The sequence below is a fragment of the Carcharhinus amblyrhynchos genome, chromosome 25, assembly GCF_965287045.1.
Source record: "Carcharhinus amblyrhynchos chromosome 25, sCarAmb.v2.hapA, whole genome shotgun sequence".
Taxonomy (NCBI): domain Eukaryota; kingdom Metazoa; phylum Chordata; class Chondrichthyes; order Carcharhiniformes; family Carcharhinidae; genus Carcharhinus; species Carcharhinus amblyrhynchos.
Genome location: NC_137348.1, coordinates 7,455,537 through 7,478,135, shown reverse-complemented (window position 1 = coordinate 7,478,135; position 22,599 = coordinate 7,455,537). Strand labels below are relative to the sequence as shown.

General features: G+C 40.4%; 1 protein-coding gene across 1 annotated transcript in view; it reads right to left on the bottom strand.

Annotated features, from left to right (window-relative positions):
* Positions 1 to 2,230: 2,230 nt before the first annotated feature.
* The window catches only part of qsox2 (quiescin Q6 sulfhydryl oxidase 2), a 104,206-nt gene continuing 83,837 nt past the window's right edge, over positions 2,231 to 22,599 (bottom strand). Inside the window, exons 11-12 of the mRNA XM_080212020.1 lie at positions 16,685 to 16,870; positions 2,231 to 5,410 (exon numbers count right to left, since the gene is read on the bottom strand). Of these exons, the coding sequence (XP_080068146.1) occupies positions 4,839 to 5,410; positions 16,685 to 16,870 (758 nt within the window). The 3' untranslated portion in view covers positions 2,231 to 4,838. The remainder of the gene's footprint in view (positions 5,411 to 16,684; positions 16,871 to 22,599) is intronic.

Sequence of the window (22,599 nt, the reverse complement as noted above, 5' to 3'; positions counted from 1 at the left end):
AGGAAAATCATGTTTGATGAACCTAGTGGAGTTTATTGAGGATATATCTAATAGAATAGACATGGTGAACTAGTGGAATTGGTATATTTAGATTTTCAGGAAAGTTTGATAAAATCCCATACAAGAGGAAAATGGGCAAAATAAAAGCATAAGGGATTGGGATATCATATTGGTATGGATTAAGAATTGTTTAGCAGGCTGGAAGTAAATAGTCAGAATAAATGGATCTTTTTTAAAGTGGCATACAGTGAATAGTGGGGTCCTTCTAGGATCAGTGTTTGGGCCCCAGCTGCTCACAATATACAATGATTTGGATGAGGGAACCAAATATAATATTTACAGGTTTGCTGACAAAAGGAAACTTGGTTGTAATATGAATGGTGAGGGGGATGTTAAGAGGCTTCAAGATCACTTAAGTCAAGTTGAGTGAGCAAATACATGGAAAATGCATTAAAACATGCATAAATGTGAACTATCCACTTTCAAACAGAGGAACAAAATAGTGTATTTAAATATAATAGGTTGGGAAATGTTAATGTACAAAGGACCCAGGCACCTTCGTTCACCAGCTGATAAAAGCAAGCACGCAGATAAAGCAAGCAGTTAGGAAGGCAAATAGCATGTTGGCCTTCATTGCAAGAGGACTCGAGTACAGGAGCAAGGACATCATGTTGCAGCTGTAGAAGGCCTTGGTGAGACCACACCTGGGGTATTGTGTGCAGTTTCATTCTCCTTATCTAAGAAAGGATATACTTGCCATACAGGGAGTGCAGCAAATGCGCATCAGGCAGATTCTGGGATGGTAGGATTGTCATTGAGGAAAGATTGGATCAACTAGGCCTGTATTCGCAAGAATCAAAGGGAATCTAATAGAAATGCATAAAATTCTGACAGGCCTGGATGCAGAAATGTTGTTTCTTCTGGCTGTGGGGTGGGGCGTCTAAGATCAAGGAGTCACAATATCAAGATAGGCCATTTAGGACTGATGAGAAATTTCTTCACAGAGGGTGGTGAATCTATGGAATTGTCTACCACAGAAGGCTGTGAGGCTAAGTCACTGAATATCTTAGAGGCAAATGCATTGCTAGAATCTAATTGTGTTAAGGGGTGTGGGGAGAAAGCAGGAGTATAGCGTAGAGGATATGATCATACAGAATGAAAGAGCAGGGTCCTAGGCTAAGTGAATTGCTCCTATTTTCATTATTTCTAGAGATCTCCTCCTTGAAATCCTGGCTTTTCTAAATGAAAAAACCCAGCGTTTTATGCCCATCATGATGAGGAAAAACAATTTAGATTGGTAGTCATCTACATCCCCCAACATCATCTTTGTTCCATTACATGCTACTTTTAAGTTTAGAGATATGACCCAAAGACTATATTTTATCTTGACAAGCCATATAAAAAAAAATCAGAACTAGTATTGAAATAATTGTACATTCTTTCCCATTATTCTGAACACCAATAACTCTCTTTTGAGTGATCTCTGTAATCAAGGATGAGTGTGGCATTGAGATAAATGAATAGCCATGATTATATTGAATGACATTGCAAGCGTGAGGGGCCGAATGGCTTACTCTTAATTTTTATGCAAGAACGTCAGCACTGACATTAAAGATATTTTGTTGATTTAGTGTTTAAAATATTCCTCTCCATAAAAAGGAAAACTTCCAGAGATTATAAAAAATGCTATATAAATTCAAGTTCTGTTAGAATTTATAATTAAAATTTTAAAAACTGAGAAGGTAGCGTCACATCAACATCTGCTGAACTATTTTTACAATGAATTGTTTTGTTGGTTCCTTGCCAGTAAGATTTGGCCAGTATTCAGGTGAACAATATCCCTTGAGTTGTTCTATTTGGTTCATGGTGGGATAAATTTTAGATTGCTTGGAACATTTGAGGGAATACTGTAGCTCAGTGCAGTTACATGCATGTACACTCACATGCAAGTATGCACAGAATCTGGTTCTCAGAGCAAGAATTACTTGGGTCTGAAGCTCCACACTGCTTCCTTTACCTGCAGAAGTAACGTTGAATTTTAAACTTCTCCAAATGCTCATGTGGGGAAGATGTCCAAAAGCTAATCATTCATTGCACTAGTGATACACAAGAACCACTACCTGTTAAGACGCAACACAAATAATTTCACAAGTACATTGCTGCTTTCTAAAATAAGCAAGCCAGGAGATAACTGCATAAATACAAAAGACTTAGGAATTCTTTGCAGAGTATTTTATTTCAAATAGAATTAAGTTTCCTTCAATTTCTGTTCAGTACAAAAGACTGCCTACATTTTTTCCTAATGAAAACATACAGCATTGACTGGCACATATGTCAGAGTACAACAGTTTCAATAAACTGAATAAGGCAGCTATGAACAAAATAAATACATGCAATTATGATCTTTAGGAAACACTTCTGAAGTGAAGGCAGCTTCTGAATGAATAAATGGCACACGGTCGGTTTAGAAATGTAACAGGACAAAGACAGCTTGAAAACTTCCTCCAGTGGCGCAACAATTTCTGGAGAAGCTTCAGGTAGTTTTGGGGTGATATTTCACTGGATAATACTGCAAATAGTACTACTGAACATTCATTTGACTCTTCAAAGTGATTTTTTTTTATATAAAAGGAAGGGTGGAGGAAACACGAGGTAATTGGTCCCTTCCTCAAAGTTGGGCAGCTATTTAGCACATTTAAAATTCAAATAGGACCATTCTCTGCCTGAAGCACACAGTGAACTTGTTGGCATTTGGTCTCAGCACATGCTGTGGACATCACAATCTGTCCACCTCAATGCATAAATGAAAATCTAGTAAATGACAAAAACAAGGTCCCTTTTTACACACATTTCAGGCTATAGAATGTCAGACTGTGGCACAAATCAGATTGAAGTGTTAGCCACCACCCACATTGCCCTCCATTATTGTAAAAAAACCACCCTGGCCCAATATCATGGCCATGTGTGTCACCTCCCAACAGCAATCACCCTATTAAACTACTGTACTAGTGCAATGTTCAATACGTCCTTGCTGTTACAGCCTCTTAAGATCTGGCAATTGTATTTATAACAAATCTAAAGATTGTTTTTAAAGAGAGGGATGGTTTGAACAGAGTTAACATTATTAAACAAGAGTCATTTCAGCATCCCTGCAAAAGCTCAGTGTTCACTGAGCAAGTGTCACACTTGCTCAGTGAACACAGTCAGCCAGTTAAACATCAACAGGCAAATATCTGGTGACACCAAAAATATTTCTGTATGCTTAAAATTCATAGATGTAGCACTAGGCAAATCTTGACTTGACACAAGTACCATAACTATTTGCAGGCTATAAACAGGCAGACAAATGACTATCCCTTTCAGCACCTTCGTTATACAAAATATGTAGAAAAAAATTTCCATGGCAGTAATGCCTCAAAACTTTTTCACAGGCAGATGAGCATGAGGCTTTGGTTAGTACATGCTCCAGTTGAAAGGGATACAGTTACTACCACTTGTTAAAATAACTGAATGCCTTCATTTCAGGCAAGTTTTTTAATTAACATTTTATCATTGAAAAATACACCTTCCAAAAATATAGGCAAAATATTTCACAGACTCAGGCCGATTGAAAACTAGAAATTTGGAGTATAGTCCATGCTGGTGTGATGTTGTCGCACGTAAAATACCAGACATTGGTCTTAAAAAAAGTGCATAAGTGTACAATGAGTGTGCTTGATTCAGCAGAGGGATCTTGGAAAGTAACTAGACAGTAACAGCTCATTCAGTACTGCTAATGTTTGGACAATGAGGTGAAGCTATTAAAAAAGGTGAAACTGTGTTTAGCCAGAACTGTAATGGCTATGCCAGGGCCATGCCAGGGCTGCACAATTGGTCAAACATGAATTATTGCATTCAATTATTGCCCAATCACAAAGAACACATATGTGAGATGGTGCACAGGGGAAGGAGATTAATCCTTGGTGTAAGGGTTAAAAAAAAAGAGTAGAGACGCTGAAATTCACAGGCCAGAATGTACAAGGTTAGTCCATTAAATAAAAACCTACCTGGACACCGATGCTGAAATGCTGAATAGAAACACTTCAATTTGTGTAAAATGAAATTTTTTAAAAGCTTGCATGAAAATCAAGGTTGGGGAGGGAAAGCACAAGGAGAAATACAGAAGTCATCATATCTATGAGGAAGATAAACCCAAATATCACTTCAAAGTAGGGGTGGAAATGTAGGACCAGGGAGATATTTAAGATAGCGGGAAATTAGCCTGAAGTAGTTATTAGGACAGACTTCCTCTAAAGAGTGATGGACATTTGGAATCAGTTAGGGAGGGTAGTGAAGACAAATATACTAGGGGAATGAACTAGATCCCTGCCCAGTTTTCAAGGAGGTGGAGAAGGAGCATGGCTACTACCCAGAGTCGAGTAGCCTGATATTTGTCAAGACAGTTTGTGCGAAAATTAGCTGCTTGGGTGAGCTACCACTGGGTGTCCAGCCTCCATGGAATTGTAAACCAGTAAGAATCAGCAGTCAGGAGTGTTGCTGAGAAAAAAAAAGGGCGAAATGAGTTCCTGGGTCATTTCTTTAAATGCTCTAAAAGGCAGCCAAGCAATTCAAACCTATTTTCCATTTTTCTTATCGCCCAAAGGTAACAGAGTTGCTGTAAAACATATTCATGATCAAGATAACGTTAGAACTAAACTTTCACTTCCTTACCCAGATTGAAAATGCTACAAAAAAAAAAGTAGTGAAGGTGTGCTCTGTGGAAAACAAAGGTTCACCACACCCTCATCAGAATGACTACATGAAGCCATTTTCCTTCTGCAACATAGTTGAAAATGGTCTTAAACAAAAGGGCAAACATATCTAGTTTTCCACTTTTTGGATCTCATTTGGAAGTAGAGGTACATGATCATTAGGAAAAAACAGGAAGCTGCGTACAACATGACACACAGGCTCATGTCCACACTGGAAAACCCTATTCCAAAAAATGAAACAGATTGTTTAAACTCTTTCTTCAGGCTGGCCACATCCCGGTCAAAAGAAATTCTTTTCCGGTTACTGTCAGCCAGATGGCCATTTTCAGGTTTTGTCAAGGCACTGCGTCTTGAGTTTTGGCCTAGATTCTGGAGGTTGCCTTTCTGCTTCTTGTGGCCATTTTCTGGTGGTGGTGGTACCTGCTTTTTACCCTCATTTTCATTACTTTCTGCAGCTGCTTTCCTTGCTTTGTTTGCTTGCAAGTCATATTCACTATATTTATACGAAATGTTGTCCACGCCGTAATGAGACTTCAAAAATGCCAGAACCTCTTCCTCCTTCCAGGTATGGAGTCCCTGAATCTCTTCATGGCATCTAGGACACTGGTCCGGAGTTGGCCATGCCACCTTCGGGAACATTGGATCCTCACTTGGTGCACCTAAAGCAAAACCAAAAGAAAATATAATCAAACTCAAGAGTTATACAATACTACAAGCGCCAAAACCACAGGTCATTTTGAAAATGGAGGCAAATATTTAGAATGAAGCTCATATGAAAGTTTTTTGGATTTGCAGTCTTTTAGATACTTTTTGTTCTAAATGATACGTTAGCTAATTGATCAAAAAATTTCAACCTTATTTTACTTGCTGTATTGACAAGCTACCCAATCATTGTACAGTCTTAACGCTAAAGACATTGAACAGAGGTCGCAGTAGCATTGGAATTTTGATGCATGCATAAAAAATCATCTGCATTTGATCCAGTTACATCTAAAATTTACAATAATACCACAATCAAAAGAAGTTGTAATTCACCAACATCCACCTGTTTCCTTTTGCTTTTCGGTTTTTGGAGTCAGACAGAGGGAACTTGTCTCCTTTTCTTCATGCTCTGCCACTTTTTTTTTTCAGTCCAATTAGAGTGCAGAATAATATTAAAAGATATAATTAAAAGCACTAAATCTGAATGCATGCAGCATTCACAACAAGGTTGATGATTTAGAGGCACAAGTTGTGGTAAACGGATGTGATTTCATTGCTATTATGAAGGCAGGGCTACAGGGCGATCAAGATTGGGAACAGAACATCCAAGGATATTTGCTATTTAGGAAAGATAGGCAAAAAGGTAAAAGGAGGTGGGGAGCGCTCTTAAGAGACAAGATCACTACATTAGTAATAGAAAATCTCAGATCAAGGTTTGAGATGTAGAATAAATTGGGTGGAGCTAAGGAATAGAAAGGGGCAGCAAACATTGATGAAAGTTGCTCAGAGGCCACGAAATAGTGATGGTAATGTTGGGGATGGTGTAGGTCAGGAAATTAGATACGCATGGGTTACATATGAGTTAATATGGGTGACTTCAATTTCCATATAGGCTGCCTTAACCTAAATCAGCATGAATGTGGAAAACGATGAATTTGTGGAGTTCGTACAAGATAGGATTCTGGAGCAGTATGTTGAAGAACCAACTAAGGGTCAGGCTGGAATTCTGCTGAAACCTGCAATTTTTGCCATTGTTTTACATAGTTATAATTCATCTCCATTTATTTCAATCTATGTATCACATATGGCCTCTGTTTGTTGGACCCTGTAACTGAACACAGACATTCAGTGTCTATGTTTTGTTTGTATTTAAGACGACCCTGTTTATTTTCATCTCTTGTTGCAAACTAGTCTTAGTCACAAAACTGTTAATTTATCAGCACTTGTTTGCTGAGGATTCTTCTTGTTTTTTTTCCTCTCTCTCGTCACCTGTAATCAGATCCAATGTCCATCTGGCTAGCACTCAGATTAAAATTTGCAAGCAAAGATCAGGGTTAAACAGATGGATTTACCTTACCATTACTATTGTTATTCAGCTCTGGTGCTTAATGAAGGACAAATTTGCCTGAATGTTCATATTATCCAACTGGACAGAAAGACATAACTAATCCCATACTCAAACACAGCCTTGGGGATAAAAAACACTGAAGCAACAGGAGATTGAGCACCTGGACATCAGTAACTATATCCATAAGGATCAGAAACAAGTGCCCTGCAACTTGCTATGCAGAACTGCAATACGCTTGACAACAAACTCATACATGCAGTAACTATTAGGTATTTGCCTTAGGTGTAGTTAAAATTACAGTAATAGACATTCATATGAGCCATGCTAAGAATGACTAAATCAGATAGCTTTAAGCTATGCCCTTATGAAACAAAAAAGAAAATACTGGCTGAGCTCAGAAGGTCTGGCAAAATCTGTGGACAGAAAAACAGAGTTAATGTTTTAAGGGTTCTACAGACTCGAAACATTAATTTGATTCCTCTCTTCACAGAAGCTGCCAGACCTGATGAGTTCATCCAGCATTTGCAGTTTTTATTTCTTTTTTTCCAGCATCCACAGAATGCTGCTTTTACGCCTTATGAATTTTGACATTCAAATACCCACACTGATCAGGGTGTTGCTTGATTCCACTTCAACAGCTTGGAAAGTATCCCTCTAAGGGGTAAAACAAAGGATACTAATCCAAAACAAGAGGTATCTGGTCCAATAGATATCTTGGAGGGGTCTTAAAAGGAGGTGGATACAATCGAGGAGCAGAGAGAATTTCTTTTGGAAGCTGAAGGGATAATTGGCAATAATTGGCGGTGTGAAAAAGCTGGAATCAGAGTTCAGGATGCGTTTGCAGAAATGGGGAATGGTACAAAGATAGTGAGAGGTAAGAGCACGTAGAAATTTAAACACAGATGAGAATTTTATTTTGATGGAAAGCTAGTAAGAGGAGGCATCTGAACATTGCTCATCCATCCTGCCCTGCACAGAGGTTTAACCAAGTTAGTGAAGGAAAGGCCAGCTTGCAGACCATGAAATAGTCAAGTCTGAAGGTGACACGGCTATGGATGAGGGCTTTAGTGGCAGCAGGGCAGAGCCGATGTTACAGAAGTTAAGTGGGCTGGGGGTGGGGGGAGGCTGTGATGGAGAATATGAAGGGGGTTGGAGTACAGCTTAGGGTCAAGAAGGACACAGAGGTCATAACCAGTTTGGTTATGCCAGAGATAGTGGTTACAATGGGGAAATAAAATTAGTGACAGGAGTAGAGATTGCATTTGGAGCTGAAAATGCATCCTATGCCTTGACAGAGCCAGGTATTGGTGTCCTGGGAATTTCAGGCAGTTGACATCAGCATTAAAAGAAACAATTTCTGATGGGTATAATTTGCCCTAAACATAAACAAGTTTTGAATCGTGACACACAGGCTTGAGATTGAGGGGCTGAATGGATTACCTGTTCCAACATGTGGACAGTACTTCGCAATCCCTCCTTTTTAAATTACAAATATTTGGGAGATTGGGTTTGAAATGCTCATTATATCTCTTCCATTTTGCTTATGGGATAATTTGCCTAAATTGACTATTAAAAACATTTCAACAAAAATGACAGAATCATGCTAAACTCAGAAGACACCTTTTATCTAGCAGCTGTTTCCAGAAATAAGTTAAGAGCATGTGCATAGAATGCAAGTGAAAAGAATTTAAGTTCAATTGAAGTTATTGTAAATAACATTAACTCATGGTCTTTGTCTGACCCAGGGCCAAAATACAAGTCATTGCAGATCGGATAATCCTAGGGACCTACCCCTTTTCCAGGGATTATGTCCCCAAGTTCTTGACTCAACAGCCAGGGAAAACATTCTATTTCTGTAAATCATCACAGACCTACAGTTTGAGAACCAACACTACAAGCATTTTCTGCTTTTACAAAGATTAGGTACAGATGAAAGTTGCAGACAGGTAGCTTCTTGGACGGTTTCAATGCTTTAAATTTGAAGCATGGGTCTTGTAAAGTGATGGACGTGTAGCAGGCTCTGAGGTTTCTTTCTAATTTCTAGGTTTGCTTTCAGGTGAACTTGAATTTGGGGGGAGTTCAATTCTGGCCTCAGCTGGCTGACTGTGTGGAGTTTGCACGTTCTCTCCGTGTCTATGTGGGTTTCCTCCCACAGTTCAAAGATGTGTGGGTTAGGTTGATTGGCCATGATAAATTGCCTCTTACTGTCAGGGGATTAGGAGGGTAAATATGTAGGGTTACGGGGATGGGGCCTACGTGGGATTGTTGCTGGTAGAGGCTTGATGGACCAAATGACCTCCTTCTGCACTGTAGATTCCAGGATTCTATGAATCTCTCTGAATTTGTAGATTAACTACCCTCATAAATGGTAACAAATTGTCCAATTATTACAAGGTATAAATACTTTGCATCTTCATCTGCACAAAATCAAAATCATCCCTTATATATGGAAAACGTTACTTGCAATGAGAGTTACAGGTTGAGGTGATTGTCCTGTACTTTCTAACAATTTTTTCCTGCTCTGCAAGAGATGACAACACCCCAAAGGCAGTGAGTAAAGCTATTCACAAAAGTTAACACGGCATTGTGATGGTGAAAGTTGTACAAGAACTTTCTAAATATAAACACAAATACAAAATCATCAATTTTAGAAAAAAAACACATTCTCCCCTAGTTTTGTTTTAAATGAGAAAGGCTAACAACTGCTGAAAGTTTTATGTGTACATTGTCTCAAAAGGTACGGTCTGACAGATGCATTGTTCAGCTTTAACTGCCTCCTCTACCAGCTGTTTCTTTGAAGCCTGTTGTGTATAGGCCTTGAGCCTGGTTAACAATTCATTACAACACAAGTAAAATAAAACCAACTGGCTCCTACTTTGTGGGCTGTGAATGAGGGATTCTCCCTTTCACTGGTTACTGGTTGACAGATGACAGGTTGTGTGTCATAACTCTCCAGAGAAGAGGTGGTGGTGGCAATGTTTTTTTTGATTCGGGTGGTGGGGGGGGTGGTGGTGGCAGGGAAAGAGAGAGAAACAGGGCTGCATCTCCAAATGTGACCGTCTCTCGGGTACCACGGTGATCTCTCACTTAACGCCCCTTGTGTTTTTATAACTAATTGTTTGGAGACATGCAAGTCCTGCACTGCTTATGGCGGCAAACATACAAAATAAATGATACAACACGGCTGTCTGGTGGGATTCAGCCTACATGTCCTCCAGTCTTCACAAAACAGACTGCTATTCAGTTGCATGGGCAGAAGCACACAAGTAGCCACTACAAGTCGATAGCTGTAGCTGCAGCTGCAGAGTACAATTAATTTGCGCACACCCCTGCTGTGGTGTTATTGTACGTTTGTCAGTATCAATCATTGTTCTCGCCATTTGGTCTTGTGTTAGTAAATGGGACCTATTTTATGGATCATTACACAGGCTTGGGTATTCAGTATATGGTATGGATAGGGAAAAATATATCTGGAATAAACTGCAGCAACAATGCCTAAACGGACAGGCCACGCTGCCCTCTAAGGGTGGCCCTTCACAAAACGAAGACACCCCATCTGTATTGGGCTGCAATAATTCAGAAATCGCCTTTCAGAAGCTGCCCTCTCTTTTCTGTTGCAACATTAACGAAACAGCACTTAACAGTCCACTTGCATTCAAGTGGTAATTGAATACAACTCATAGACAATGACCTCACTCAACAATGGAGATGCAGAACAAAACCCACAATTTACATATTACATGTTTACAACATCACAGAATGTGCACACAGGCAGGTTAAGTAAATCATCACAATTCTCTAATTGAAATTTCCCCAACTATCAGTAAAAACAGAAAAAAATGCTATGCTTGTGTGACTAAAGAAAACATTTGTTTTTTAATTAACAATGCAGCCTTGCACATTATTCAAGACAGCAAAATCCTTCAACTGGATTAAATCGTGCACAAAAGATGGCCATTTGGCCCACTGGATTGGTGTTAGAAAAGCTGAAGGAAAAAGGAATCTGTTCAGACTTAACTCATCAGGTGAGGTACTGTCTCAACATACAATAACCAGATATATATTGGAGATTTCATGTGTTTCCTGCTCATTTCACCCAGGTATACTGACTGGAATAATTATTTTCTGTTAACCTGTTGAATTCCACTAAGCGTTTGCACAAAATTTTTTGTTGGATCACATTATTGATGTCACCTCATGGCATTTATAGCAAATGCATATTTATTAAAGTTAGTTAGTATCTGGAAGAATGAAGAATACTTAGAAGTTTCATTAGTGATTATTGACTTTTTCACCTCAAATCTGCTCCCCAGTTCTCCTTCATTTTTTTCTTTGACCTCAATCTTAAAATGAGAGATCACCATTAAATAGAAAATAAAAATGCACTGCGCATACTCAAAAGGCTTGTTGCGTGAGGCAGCATGTAGAGACTGTTAGAAAGGAAAACAATGCCATGCTACATAAATTAATGGCCAAATGCTTGGTCTAAGTTGTAGGTTTTAAGCAGCACCTTAACAGGGAGCAGTTAGAGAAATTTAAGAACACTAGCTGCCACTGCATGGGGTCATGACGTGGAGATACCGGTGTTGGACTGGGGTAAACACAGTAAGAAGTCTCACGACACCAGGTTAAAGTCCAACAGGTTTATTTGCAGCTAACACCACTAGCTTTCAGAACTGGCTGTTTCTTCATCAGGTGGGGCTGACGAAGGAGCAGCCAGTTCTGAAAGCTAGTGGCGTTTGCTACAAATAAACCTGTTGGATTTTAACCTGGTGTTGAGACTTTACACCGCATGGGATCACCAGTGCGACTCAAAGCCTGCATAGTACCATGGAGTACTGGGAACCTCATGTTTCTCATGCCATTTCCTGTTTTGAGCTTCAAACTAATTTTTATACTTTAAACCCGGATACAAAAATCTGAAAAGATGACCACCCAAGGGTAACCTGACTTCCTTTGTGGATTGGAGCCAGTCCCCTGTCTCAAAAAGGGAACAAAAGGAACATTCCAGACTGATATAAATCAATGCCATTTACTGAAATCAATCCAAAAGGATTATCGGATTGAAGGAGAACACTGAAAAACAAAGACTTCAACTGTCTCAAACGATGTTAAACTACAACACAAGGAATGTTAGAATCAACATGTACTTGGATAAAGGTTTGGGCTTCTAGAAAATCACATGCTGAGGCAGCCATGTTTTCTGTTAGCTTTCAAAAAATTAACACAATCTGTTTGCATAGTTCCACCAGAAGCCATCAAACTCGATGCAAGTAGTTTAAATAACAAAGTGATTAACAGCAATACTTTGTAAATGGAAGAGCTCCCCCAACTTCAAGTTCACCTGAGAACAAACCTCCTAGAAATTCGATTTCAAGAAACCTCTCAGCCTGCAGTGAATCCTTTGCTTAACAAGACCCACACTTCAAATTTAAAGTATCAAAATCCACCCAAGGAACTACTGGTCTGCCACGTGGGAGTCGGAGATTTGCAACCTTCACTTGTATCTAATATTTGTCTGTATGAGACATCACATTTAATTCATGGTAGGTGAACAAGGATAAATAACCTTCTTTATTTTTAAACTCTCAAAAGTTTGTTGCTGGAATTATTTAATTGGGACCCACAATGAAGTGGGTAAGAAAACAAGCCTGTATCACAAAACATGTGATCATGGGAGGAAGGGAACACAAATATTCTGACACCAGAAAGATTGCAGCACCCAAAGAAATCCCATACTTAGAGGTTCATCTACCTATCTGAAAGCAGGTTAGATTTTTTGATGCATGCTAAACTGGGGATTTTCTCTTGACATCCACGAGCAAAAAAGATACAATAATCTGAAATCACATACCAGCTGACTCAAAAACAGCTTCTTCCCTGCTGCCATCAGACTCTTGAATGGACTTACTTTGCATTAAGTTCATCTTTCTCTACACCCTAGCTATGACGGTAGCACTATATTCTGCACTCTCTCCTTTCCCATGCACGGTATGCTTTGTCTGTATAGCACGCAAGAAACAATACTTTTCACTGTATACTAATACATGCGACAATAATAAATCAAATCAAGTTGGAAAAGTTCCAACTAATTGACAGTCAGAGAATGTACTATAAACATGGCCTTGCACGCTCCTACAGTTATACTGTAATAAGGAGGAGAATCAAATTTACATCTCAAGTGCTTCTCAGGTGACTTTACACTCAAATTACACTTCATGGGTCGCATCAATGCAATGTTGACTGTGCAAGCCATGCACAATGCCAGCCAATTTAGTGCTGTCTTATTCTCAGAATTTCTACCAAAATAAAAATAATTAAAAACTTCTAGTTTTAGTTGCCTGGTCACTTTAATAAGCATTTGAGATGACACATTGTTTAAGATTTGATTTGTCACATGTATTACTATACAGTGAAAAGTACTGTTTCTTGCATGCTGTACAAATAAAACATATATATACATAATATAGAGAATGAAAAGGAGACAGCGCAGAATGTAGTGTTACAGTCATAGCTAGGGTGTAGCGAAAGATCAACTTAATACAAGATGGGTCCATTCAAAAGTCTGATAGTAGCAGGGAAGAAGCTGTTCGAGTCAGTTGGTACGTGTCCTCAGACTTTTATATCTTTTTCCTGATTGAAGGTGGAAGAGAGAATGTCCAGGATGCGTGGCATCCTTCATTATGGTGGCTGCTTTTCCGAGGGCAACAGGAAGTGTAGACAGAGTCAATGGATGGGAAGTTGGTTTGCATGATGGATTGGGCTACATTCACGGCCCTTTGTAGTTTCTTGCGGTCTTGGACAGATCAAGAGCCATGCCAAGCTGTGATACAGCCAGAAAGAATGTTTTCTATGGTGCATCTGTAAAAGTTGATGGGAGTTGTAGCAGACATACCAAATTTCCTTTGCTGTCTGAGGAAGTAGAGGCGTTGGTGGGCTTACTTAACTGTAGCATCGGAGGGATCATGACAGGTTGTTGGTGATCTGGACACCTTGCAATTTGAAGCTCTCAATCATCTCCATTTCATCCTTGTTGATGTAGACAGGGGCACACCCTCCATTATGTTTTCTGAAGTCTTTGACTATCTCCTTCATTTTGCTGACATTGAGGCAGAGATTATTGTCGCAATTATCTGCCATGAACTCAGCTCCTCAGCCAGACGGCCAAGTCTTTGGAATGACTGAAGTGTTTGCACTTGCCACGATTGTGAGCAAATGTAGAGTCAGAATAGTGATTACCTTCTTGACTGATCTCCAAAAGTACAACAAAGCACTAGGGCAGACTGATATAATGCCTCACTTGTCACAGGCCAAACAGAAGCCTAAGTTACTGTTGCAAGTCCCACAATTCAGATAATCATTCTGCCCCGGGAGGAAGAAAATGGGGAGGAAAAAAGGATAGATTGCAACAGGTCGAAAATAGGCTCAAACAAGCATAACATGGCAACAATTAGGAGAAAGCAAGTGGGAAACTGGCAGACAGGCTCAGTGCACCTCCCAGTGGCTGAATCTCAGTGACACAGTTCCTTCCCAAATTCTTAACATTGGATAAGCAATGCATGCAATTAATTCCATTTCAAAATCCAGGGAAAGTCAATGAGTTGCAACTTTTGTTAAAGGATTATGTCAACGTTTTGCACCTGAGAACTACTCAAAATCCCACAGTTCAATCCATGATGTGTACACGTGCATCAGGAGTCACCAGAGATGAGGAAAACCGAGTATCAACATGTGCACACAACGATATGCCAAGGCACACAATTATTCATTTATTTTCCTGGCCATTAAGGGGATGAAGCAAATGCTTACCCTCACAAAGCTAGCAATGTGCCAGTTATCTCACTGGCAGTTTCTTCATAAATCTCCGCAAGGAAACTTTTACCTTAATGTCAATCAATTTATTAGTTAGTAGCACTCCAGTCTCGGGAGTCAAAAGTTTCTGGCTATTAAGTCCACTCCGAGGCTTGGACACAAAACCAAGCCAGATACTTCGGTCCAGTTTCGACATAGTGCTGCACTGGAGGTGCTGTCCTTTGAATGAGACATTAAACTGAGTCTCCATCTACCATCTTGGATGAATGCAAAAGAGCCCAATGTGCTATTTCCAAGAGCAGGGGAATTCCCCGCTCCAGTGTATCCTGGTCAATAGTTATCCCTCAATCAAAATCAGATATGGTCATCATCACATTGCTATTGGTGGGAATTTTCTGTGGGCAAATTGACTGCCATTTTGCTGAGAATACAATAGTGGCTTTGCATCTAAAGTACCTGTATCGGACTGCCACCTCACAGTGCCAGGGACCTGGGTTCAATTCTTAGCTTGGATCACTGCCCATATGGAGTATGCAAATTCTCCCCGTGTCGCGTGGGTTTTGTCCAGACACTCTGGTTTCCTCTCAGTCCGAAAGACATGCTAGTTAGGTGCAATGACCATGCTAACTTCTCCCTCAGTGAGCCTGAGCAGGCAAAGGGTGGTGACTTGGGGATTTTCACAGTAACTTCATTGCAGTGTTAATGTAAGCCTACTTGTGACACTAATAAATAAACACTAACTCCATTGGCTGTGAAGCAGTTGAATTTGAACTAGTGAAAATGAAAAAATGGCAAGGAACGCCAAAGTCAGGAAAGAGTGCGTTTTGATGGGGTCAGAAGTGGATGTTTACTTTTCGTCATTTGCAGTTACACTACAGCTGAGAGAGACCATCACCTCCTGCTGGTTTCACTTCTGAAGCAAACTGCAAAGAAGAGTCATACAGACGAGAAATGTTAACTCTCGAGTCTGTCTACACTTCCCACTGCTTCGGCAAAGCAGCCAGCATAATTAAGGACCACGCACTCCGCACATTCTCTCTTCCACCTTCTTTCGTCAGGAAAAAGATTCAAAAGTCTGAGGTGACGTACCAACCAATTCAAGAACAACTTCCCCGCTGCTGTCAGACTTTTGAATGGACTTATCTTGCACTAAGTTGATCTTTTTCTACACCCTAGCTATGACGTTAACACTACATTCTGCACTCTCTACTTTCCTTCTCTATGAACAGCATGCTTTGTCTGTATAGCGAGCAAGAAACAATACTTTTCACTGTATACTAATACATGCGACAATGATAAATCAAATCAAATCTTTTTTTCTCCACAGGTGCTGCAAGATTGACTAAGTTTATCCAGCATTTTCTGCCCTTACTCCAAAAGGACATCAGTTTTGTGTTTTTTTTTACATTGTAGTGACGCTGACACTGTTGCTTAGAGGCACAATATATACAACATAACCATCCATAGAAGTGTATGCTTTGAGTGATTAATTCTGAATTGTCCAATGTTTGTTTGAAGCATTAGCTGCTGCTTAGCTGGTAGCACTTTGTCTCTGAACACCTCAGCCTTCTGATTCAGAGTTGAACACAACACCAAGGCTGACACCCCAGTGTAGTGCTGAAGGAGTGGTACACTGTCAGATCTGTGTCTTGTTAAACCAAAGCCCCATTGGCCCTTTCAGGTCACCACAAAAGATCCTACAACAGCACTGTTTTTGAAGGACAGTGATCTGGTTAATAATTACCCGTCAACTGACACTATTGAAAGCAACAATCTGGTCATTTTCTCACTGCTGCCTGTGGGACCTGGCTGTGTGCAAACTTGCTACTGTATTTCCTACGTCCAACAGTGACTACATTTCAAGTCTATTGTTAGGTGTAAACACTTTAGGAAATGAATGGAGATTGTGAGGATACTACATAGATGTTAGACTTGAAAAAATTGGGAGCTGGTTACTTCAGTACTGGAAGCACATTCCATTTATCTGATTTACAAACATCCAGTCACTGGCTACCTTTTGAACATTATTGTAGCAAAACCTCGGCGATGTACACTTGAACTCTGCTCTTACCTGCCAATCTGTTGTTCACTTCGTTGTGTTTTCTCCATAGCCAGAGAATGGCATCATCCAATGTGGCCACCTTATCCATTGATTCTTTTGCCATCTCTTCAAAGTGCTGTGCACAGTCTCTGCAGCCGAAGAAATGATGAATGTATCTCCTGATAATCTGCAGAACCACTTGAGGGCTATCAAAACCTAAACAGAGAAAAATAGGTATATATTTTAAACCAGCACAATATACCCTTTTTTGAAAGATTAGGACCTACCTTCTCACAATGTCTCCAATTTCATTTTCCCTCCCAAAGTACATTAAGCAGCTACATTAACTCGTTTATCCTGACAAATATCACAATAAATACTGGGCATGCCACAGGGTGAAAATTATGCTCAACTTTCCTTTTGCGCTTAAAAGCTGCGATGCAAGTACTTTTCCCCTAAAAAAATCCTTCATTAAAAGTGAGTGCTTTATCACTGCAACTTAATTGTAAAGGGAGGTATGCTGCTGAAGCACTTTACTTTTTCACTGATAAATGCAAGAATGTTAAATTTCAAGTCATCATAAGAACATAAGAACTAGGAGCAGGAGTAGGCCATCTAGCCCTTCGAGCCTGCCCCGCCATTCAATAAGATCATGGCTGATCTGTCGTGGCTCAGTTCCACTTTCCCGCCCTCTCCCCATAACCCTTAATCCCTTCTCTTATCAAAAACCCATCAACCCGCTTCTTAAAAATATTTAGCGAGGCAGCCTCCACCACTTCAACGGGCAGAGAATTCCAGAGATTCACCACCCTTTGAGTGAAGAAGTTCCTCCTCAACTCCGTTCTAAACCGCCTCCCCTTTATCTTGAGGCTGTGCCCCCTAGTCCTACTGTCTTTTTTGAGCGGGAAGAGTCTCTCCACCTCTATCCTATCCATCCCATTCATCATCTTATACGTCTCAATGAGATCTCCCCTCATTCTTCTAAACTCTAACGAGTACAAGCCTAGTTTATTCAGCCTCTCCTCATAGCTCAATCCCCTCAACTCCGGTATCAGCCTAGTAAACCTCCTCTGCACTCCCTCCAGGGCCAAAATATCCTTGCGCAGGTGCGGCGCCCAAAACTGCACACAGTACTCCAGCTGCGGCCTCACCAATGCCCTATACAGCATAATTTATACTACAGGAGGATGCTAATTGGTTGCTAAGTTGACTCTGACTGGCTGAGGTGCTGCTGTGCAGAAAGCAATGGAGAACAATAAGACTCGTCAAGCTTGTGGGTAATTCAAAAAAAGGTGCAAGGCTTGAACATCTTTCCTTTGTTTGCAGAGAACGTGTCCTTACATAGAAATATATGCCGCAAGTGTTTAGGTATTCAGATCACCAACAACCTGTCCTGGTCCCTCCCCCATGCTGACACTATGATTAAGAAAGCAGTCAGCATAATTAAGGACCCCATGTACCCCGGGCATTCTCTCTTCCACCTTCTTCCGTTGGGAAAAAGATACAAAAGTCTGAGGCCACGTGCCAACTGACTCGAGAACACCTTTTTCCCTGTTGCAGTCGGACTTTTGAATGGACTTACCTTGCATTAAGTTGATCTTTCTCTATACCCTAGCTATGACTGCAACACTACATTCTGCACTCCTTTCCTTCTCAAAGAACAGTATGTTTTGTCTGTATTGCATGCAAGAAATAATACTTTTCACTATATGTTAATACATGTGACAATAATAAAATCAAATCAAGTGCAAAAGGACTACCTTATGAGTTTGACTATCTTAAATTAGTTGTTAGCGTGGCTATTAGCACTCTCGGGATTGGTCAACAAATGCTGCACAATCATTTATTTTAGGGTCCTGCATGCGCAGGTTTTGTAGTATTAGGTCTACAACTATGCTTATTATAAACAAAGCAACATATTGATTCTATCAGCCAATCATTGAGACATATTGCCCAAGAAATTAAGAAATGCTTCAAGATAATTTTTTGTTTACTGTTAAAAATAATAAAATATTTCTCAGAAATACTTGAACAGTCAAAATAGAAGAATTTAAAAATAGGACTATTTCCTTAAGTTAAATTTCAAAAACTTCACTTGCAAAACAAAGCATGACATATCATTGGAGCTTTCAGGTTAATTGCAAAACGTGTATATCGCAGCTCTGAGCAACAATCTAAAATAGCTGATTAACTGATCCCTAGAGAGGTGGCACTAGAACTTCAAGTCTACAATGATGTCCGAGGGCTATGATGAAAAAAACAACTCATAATAGCCTCACCTGTATGGCTATCATGAATCACAATAGAAATTACACTTTTGCCTTTCAAGTTGTGTAGGCTGGCACTTCAAACAAGTGCCTGTCTTCCAGACATGAGCTTATACTTGGTCCCCAGAAGCACCTTTAGGGCTATTTCCAGCCTTTGCTCCCTGCTTTATGCTTTTAGATCCTACCTTTCTCCCCATCATTGTTTCCACCACTCTATTTCCTTGAATGCATTTCCCCTTCCTCCTACATTCAGCCACCAAATCCTTCATCTGATCTCCCTTGCTCCTGATTGGGGAACCTAGGACAGAGAAAAACTCCCATTTTTTGACTGAGGTGAGGTGGAGGGTTGTCAGTCTTTGAAATCTCTTCCATTGAGAACAATGCAGGCCAGGTCATTTATTCAAGATAGAGTTGGATAGATTTTTGATTGACAAGGGAGTTGAGGATTATGGAAGACATGCTGGAAAGTGAAATTGAGACCACAATCAGACCATCCATGATCTTATTGAATGGTGGAAGAAGCTTGACTGACTGAATGGTTTACTTCTGCTCCTTTTTTTTAAATCTTATGCTCTGCACTCCCAAGGACTTTTGGTTCCTTCAACCACTTCCTGGCTGCCACAGATCTCTAATGGCCCTGACATTTTGAAGAATCTCAGTCCTTCTCCAGAGATCCCACAGTCTCACATTATCTTTACTTTCTCCATGTACTAAGCATCAATCCCATTTCCCAAGTGTTCCCAGGGCTCACATGCAATTGTCAGAGTCTTCCCAACTCTGAGCTCCACCATGTTGAAATCCTTCAAGGTTTCAGATTTCAACCCCACTCGGTGTTCCTACAACCAGTTCCCCAGTTATTCCCAACATCTTCACACTTTCGCATACCATGTGTAACTTCTTCTGTCATCACCCCCTACATTAACAGCAAACCCTTTGTTTCCTCAAAGCTGCTGTCATCCTTGAGCCTTTCCTGGTAAGACCTCAGTAACCATTTCAACATAGCTCTTCCATAGCCACATATCAATCCCATCTTCAATATAGCTTAGGCCTTAACCAAGCTCAGAAATTAATATCAATAACGTCAGTAAAGGAATCTAGTTATTGGAGGCATTTAATGGCCATGAGAAAAATTACACTGAGCAAAATGTATATAATTGGAAAATTGCAAAGGAGGAAAGAACAGAAAAATTGAATAGTGAAAACAGAGACACACCTGCAGGTACTTTTAACCATAGTCAGAGGTTTACAGCATGGAAACAGGCCATTTGGCTCAATTTATCCATGCCGTCCAGTTTTTAACCATTTAGCTAGTCCCAATTGTACAAGTTTGGCCCATGTCCCTCTATCCCAATCTTACCCATGTAATTGTCCAAAGACTTTTTAAAAGACAAAACTGTACCCGCCTCTACTACATCTGGCAGCATGTTCTAGACATTCACCACCCTCTGAAAAAACTGCTCCCCTGGACCCTTTCATCCTAAAGCTATGCCAATTTTAGGCTCCCCTACCTTGGGGAAAAGATGCTGACTATCTACCTCATCTGCGTCCCTCATTATTTTATAGGCCTCTATAAGATTACCCAAGTCTCGTACGCTCCAGGGAAAAAAGTCTCAGTTTATCCCGCCTCTCCTTATAACTCAATCCATCAAGTCCCAGTAAGCATCCTAGTAAATCATTTCTACATTCTTTCTAGTTTAATAATAATATTTCTACAATAGGGCGACCAGAATTGCACACGGTATTCCAAGTGTGGCCTTATCAATGTCTTGAACAACTTCAGCAAGACGTCCCATCTCCTGTATTCAATGTTCTGACCAATGAAACCAAGCATGCCGAATGCCTTTTTCAAAACTCTATCTATCTTTGACTCCACTTTCAAAGAGCTATGAACTTTAACCTCTAGATCTCTTTGTTCTATAACTCTCCCCATTGCCCTAACATTAACTGAATAAGTCCTGCTCTGGTTCGATCTACCAAAATGCATCACCTTGCATTTATCTAAATTACATTCCATCTGCCATTCATCAGCCTACTGCTCAACTGCAAGATCCTGTTGAAATTCTAGATAATGTTTTTCACTGTCCACTATGCCACCAATCTTGGTGTCATCTAAAAACTTACTAACCAAACCTCCTGAATTCTCATCAAAATCATTAATATAAAATGACAAGTAATGGTGGACCCAGCATCAATTCCTTCAGGCACACTGCTGGTCACAGGTCTCCAGTTTGAAAAACAAACCTCTACAACCACCCGCTATCTTCTGTCCTCAATCCAATTTTGTATCCAATTGGCTATCTCATCCTGTGAGATTTAATCTTATACAACAACCTACCATCTGATACTCTGTCAAAGGCCTTGCTCAGGTCCACGTAGACAACGACGACCACAGTGCCCTCATCTACCTTCGTGGTTGCCCCTTCAAAAAAACTCAAATACCTGAGACATCATTTACCAGTCACACACCGACAGTCCCTAATCAGTCTTTGTCCCTCAGAATACCTTCTAATAACTTACCCGTCACAGATGTTCGGCTCACCAGCCGATAATTCCCAGGCTTTTCCCTGCAGCGTTCAGAGAATATCTGGCTAAAATATAAATATCTATAATGTACAGTATTCATTTTCTTTACCAATGGATGCAATTCACATTGCTGCATGCTACTTGGTGTAATAATTTTGATTCTAGACAAGATTTAGCAATGCCTGGCACTGTCATTTTTAATGGGCAAGCTATAATAGGCATTAAAATGACCATTATGCTTAAGAAATTGCTTTTCAGTCTTCCCACCATTAATCATCAACATCTTACTAAAGTTTTAACCTTTCCTTTCTAAATCAACCAAGTATATTAATATAGATACATTTTCTTGCTGGTTTTGTGCCTGTCAATTCCTGGCACCTGCCCTACAATTAGCCACCCATCCTTCAGCTTCTTCACACTGGACCCTGCTGCTTCCATAGCCACAGTAAAAAGTCTGACAACACCAGGTTTTAGTCCAACCGATTTATTTGATAATAGACTCACAAGCTTTCGAGGTTTCCCTCTTCGTCAGGTGAATGGAGAGTTCTGGCCTCAGACAGAGCATATAAAGCACAGACAGTTTAGAGATTACTGATTAGAATGCGAATCCTTACACCTAACCTGCTGTTCAAGACCTGAAGTGGCTGTCAATGTGAGTGGAAGGAGCACTGATCACAGGTTACAGAGATGTGTATTGTCTCCAGACAGTACAGTAAGTGAGGTTTTGCAAACCCAGGCAAGTCACGGGGGTTACAGATAGTGCGACATGAACCCAAGATCCCTGTTGAGACCGTCTTCATGTGTGCGGAACTTGGCTATCAGTCTCTGTTCAGCGACTCTGCGCTGTCGTGTGTCGTGAAGGCCGCCTTGGAGAATGCTTACCCGAAGGTCAGAGGCTGAATGCTCGTGACCACTGAAGTGTTCGCCAACAGGCAGGGAACAGTCTTGCCTGGTGACTGTTGAGCGATGTTCATTCATCCATTGTCGTAGCGACTGCATGGTCTCCCCAATGTACCATGCTTCGGGACATCCTTTCTTGCAACGTATCAGGTAGACAATGTTGGCCGAGTTGCAAGAGTATTTACCATGTACCTGGTGGATGGTATTCTCACGTGTGATGATGGTATCCATGTCGATGATCTGGCATGTCTTGCA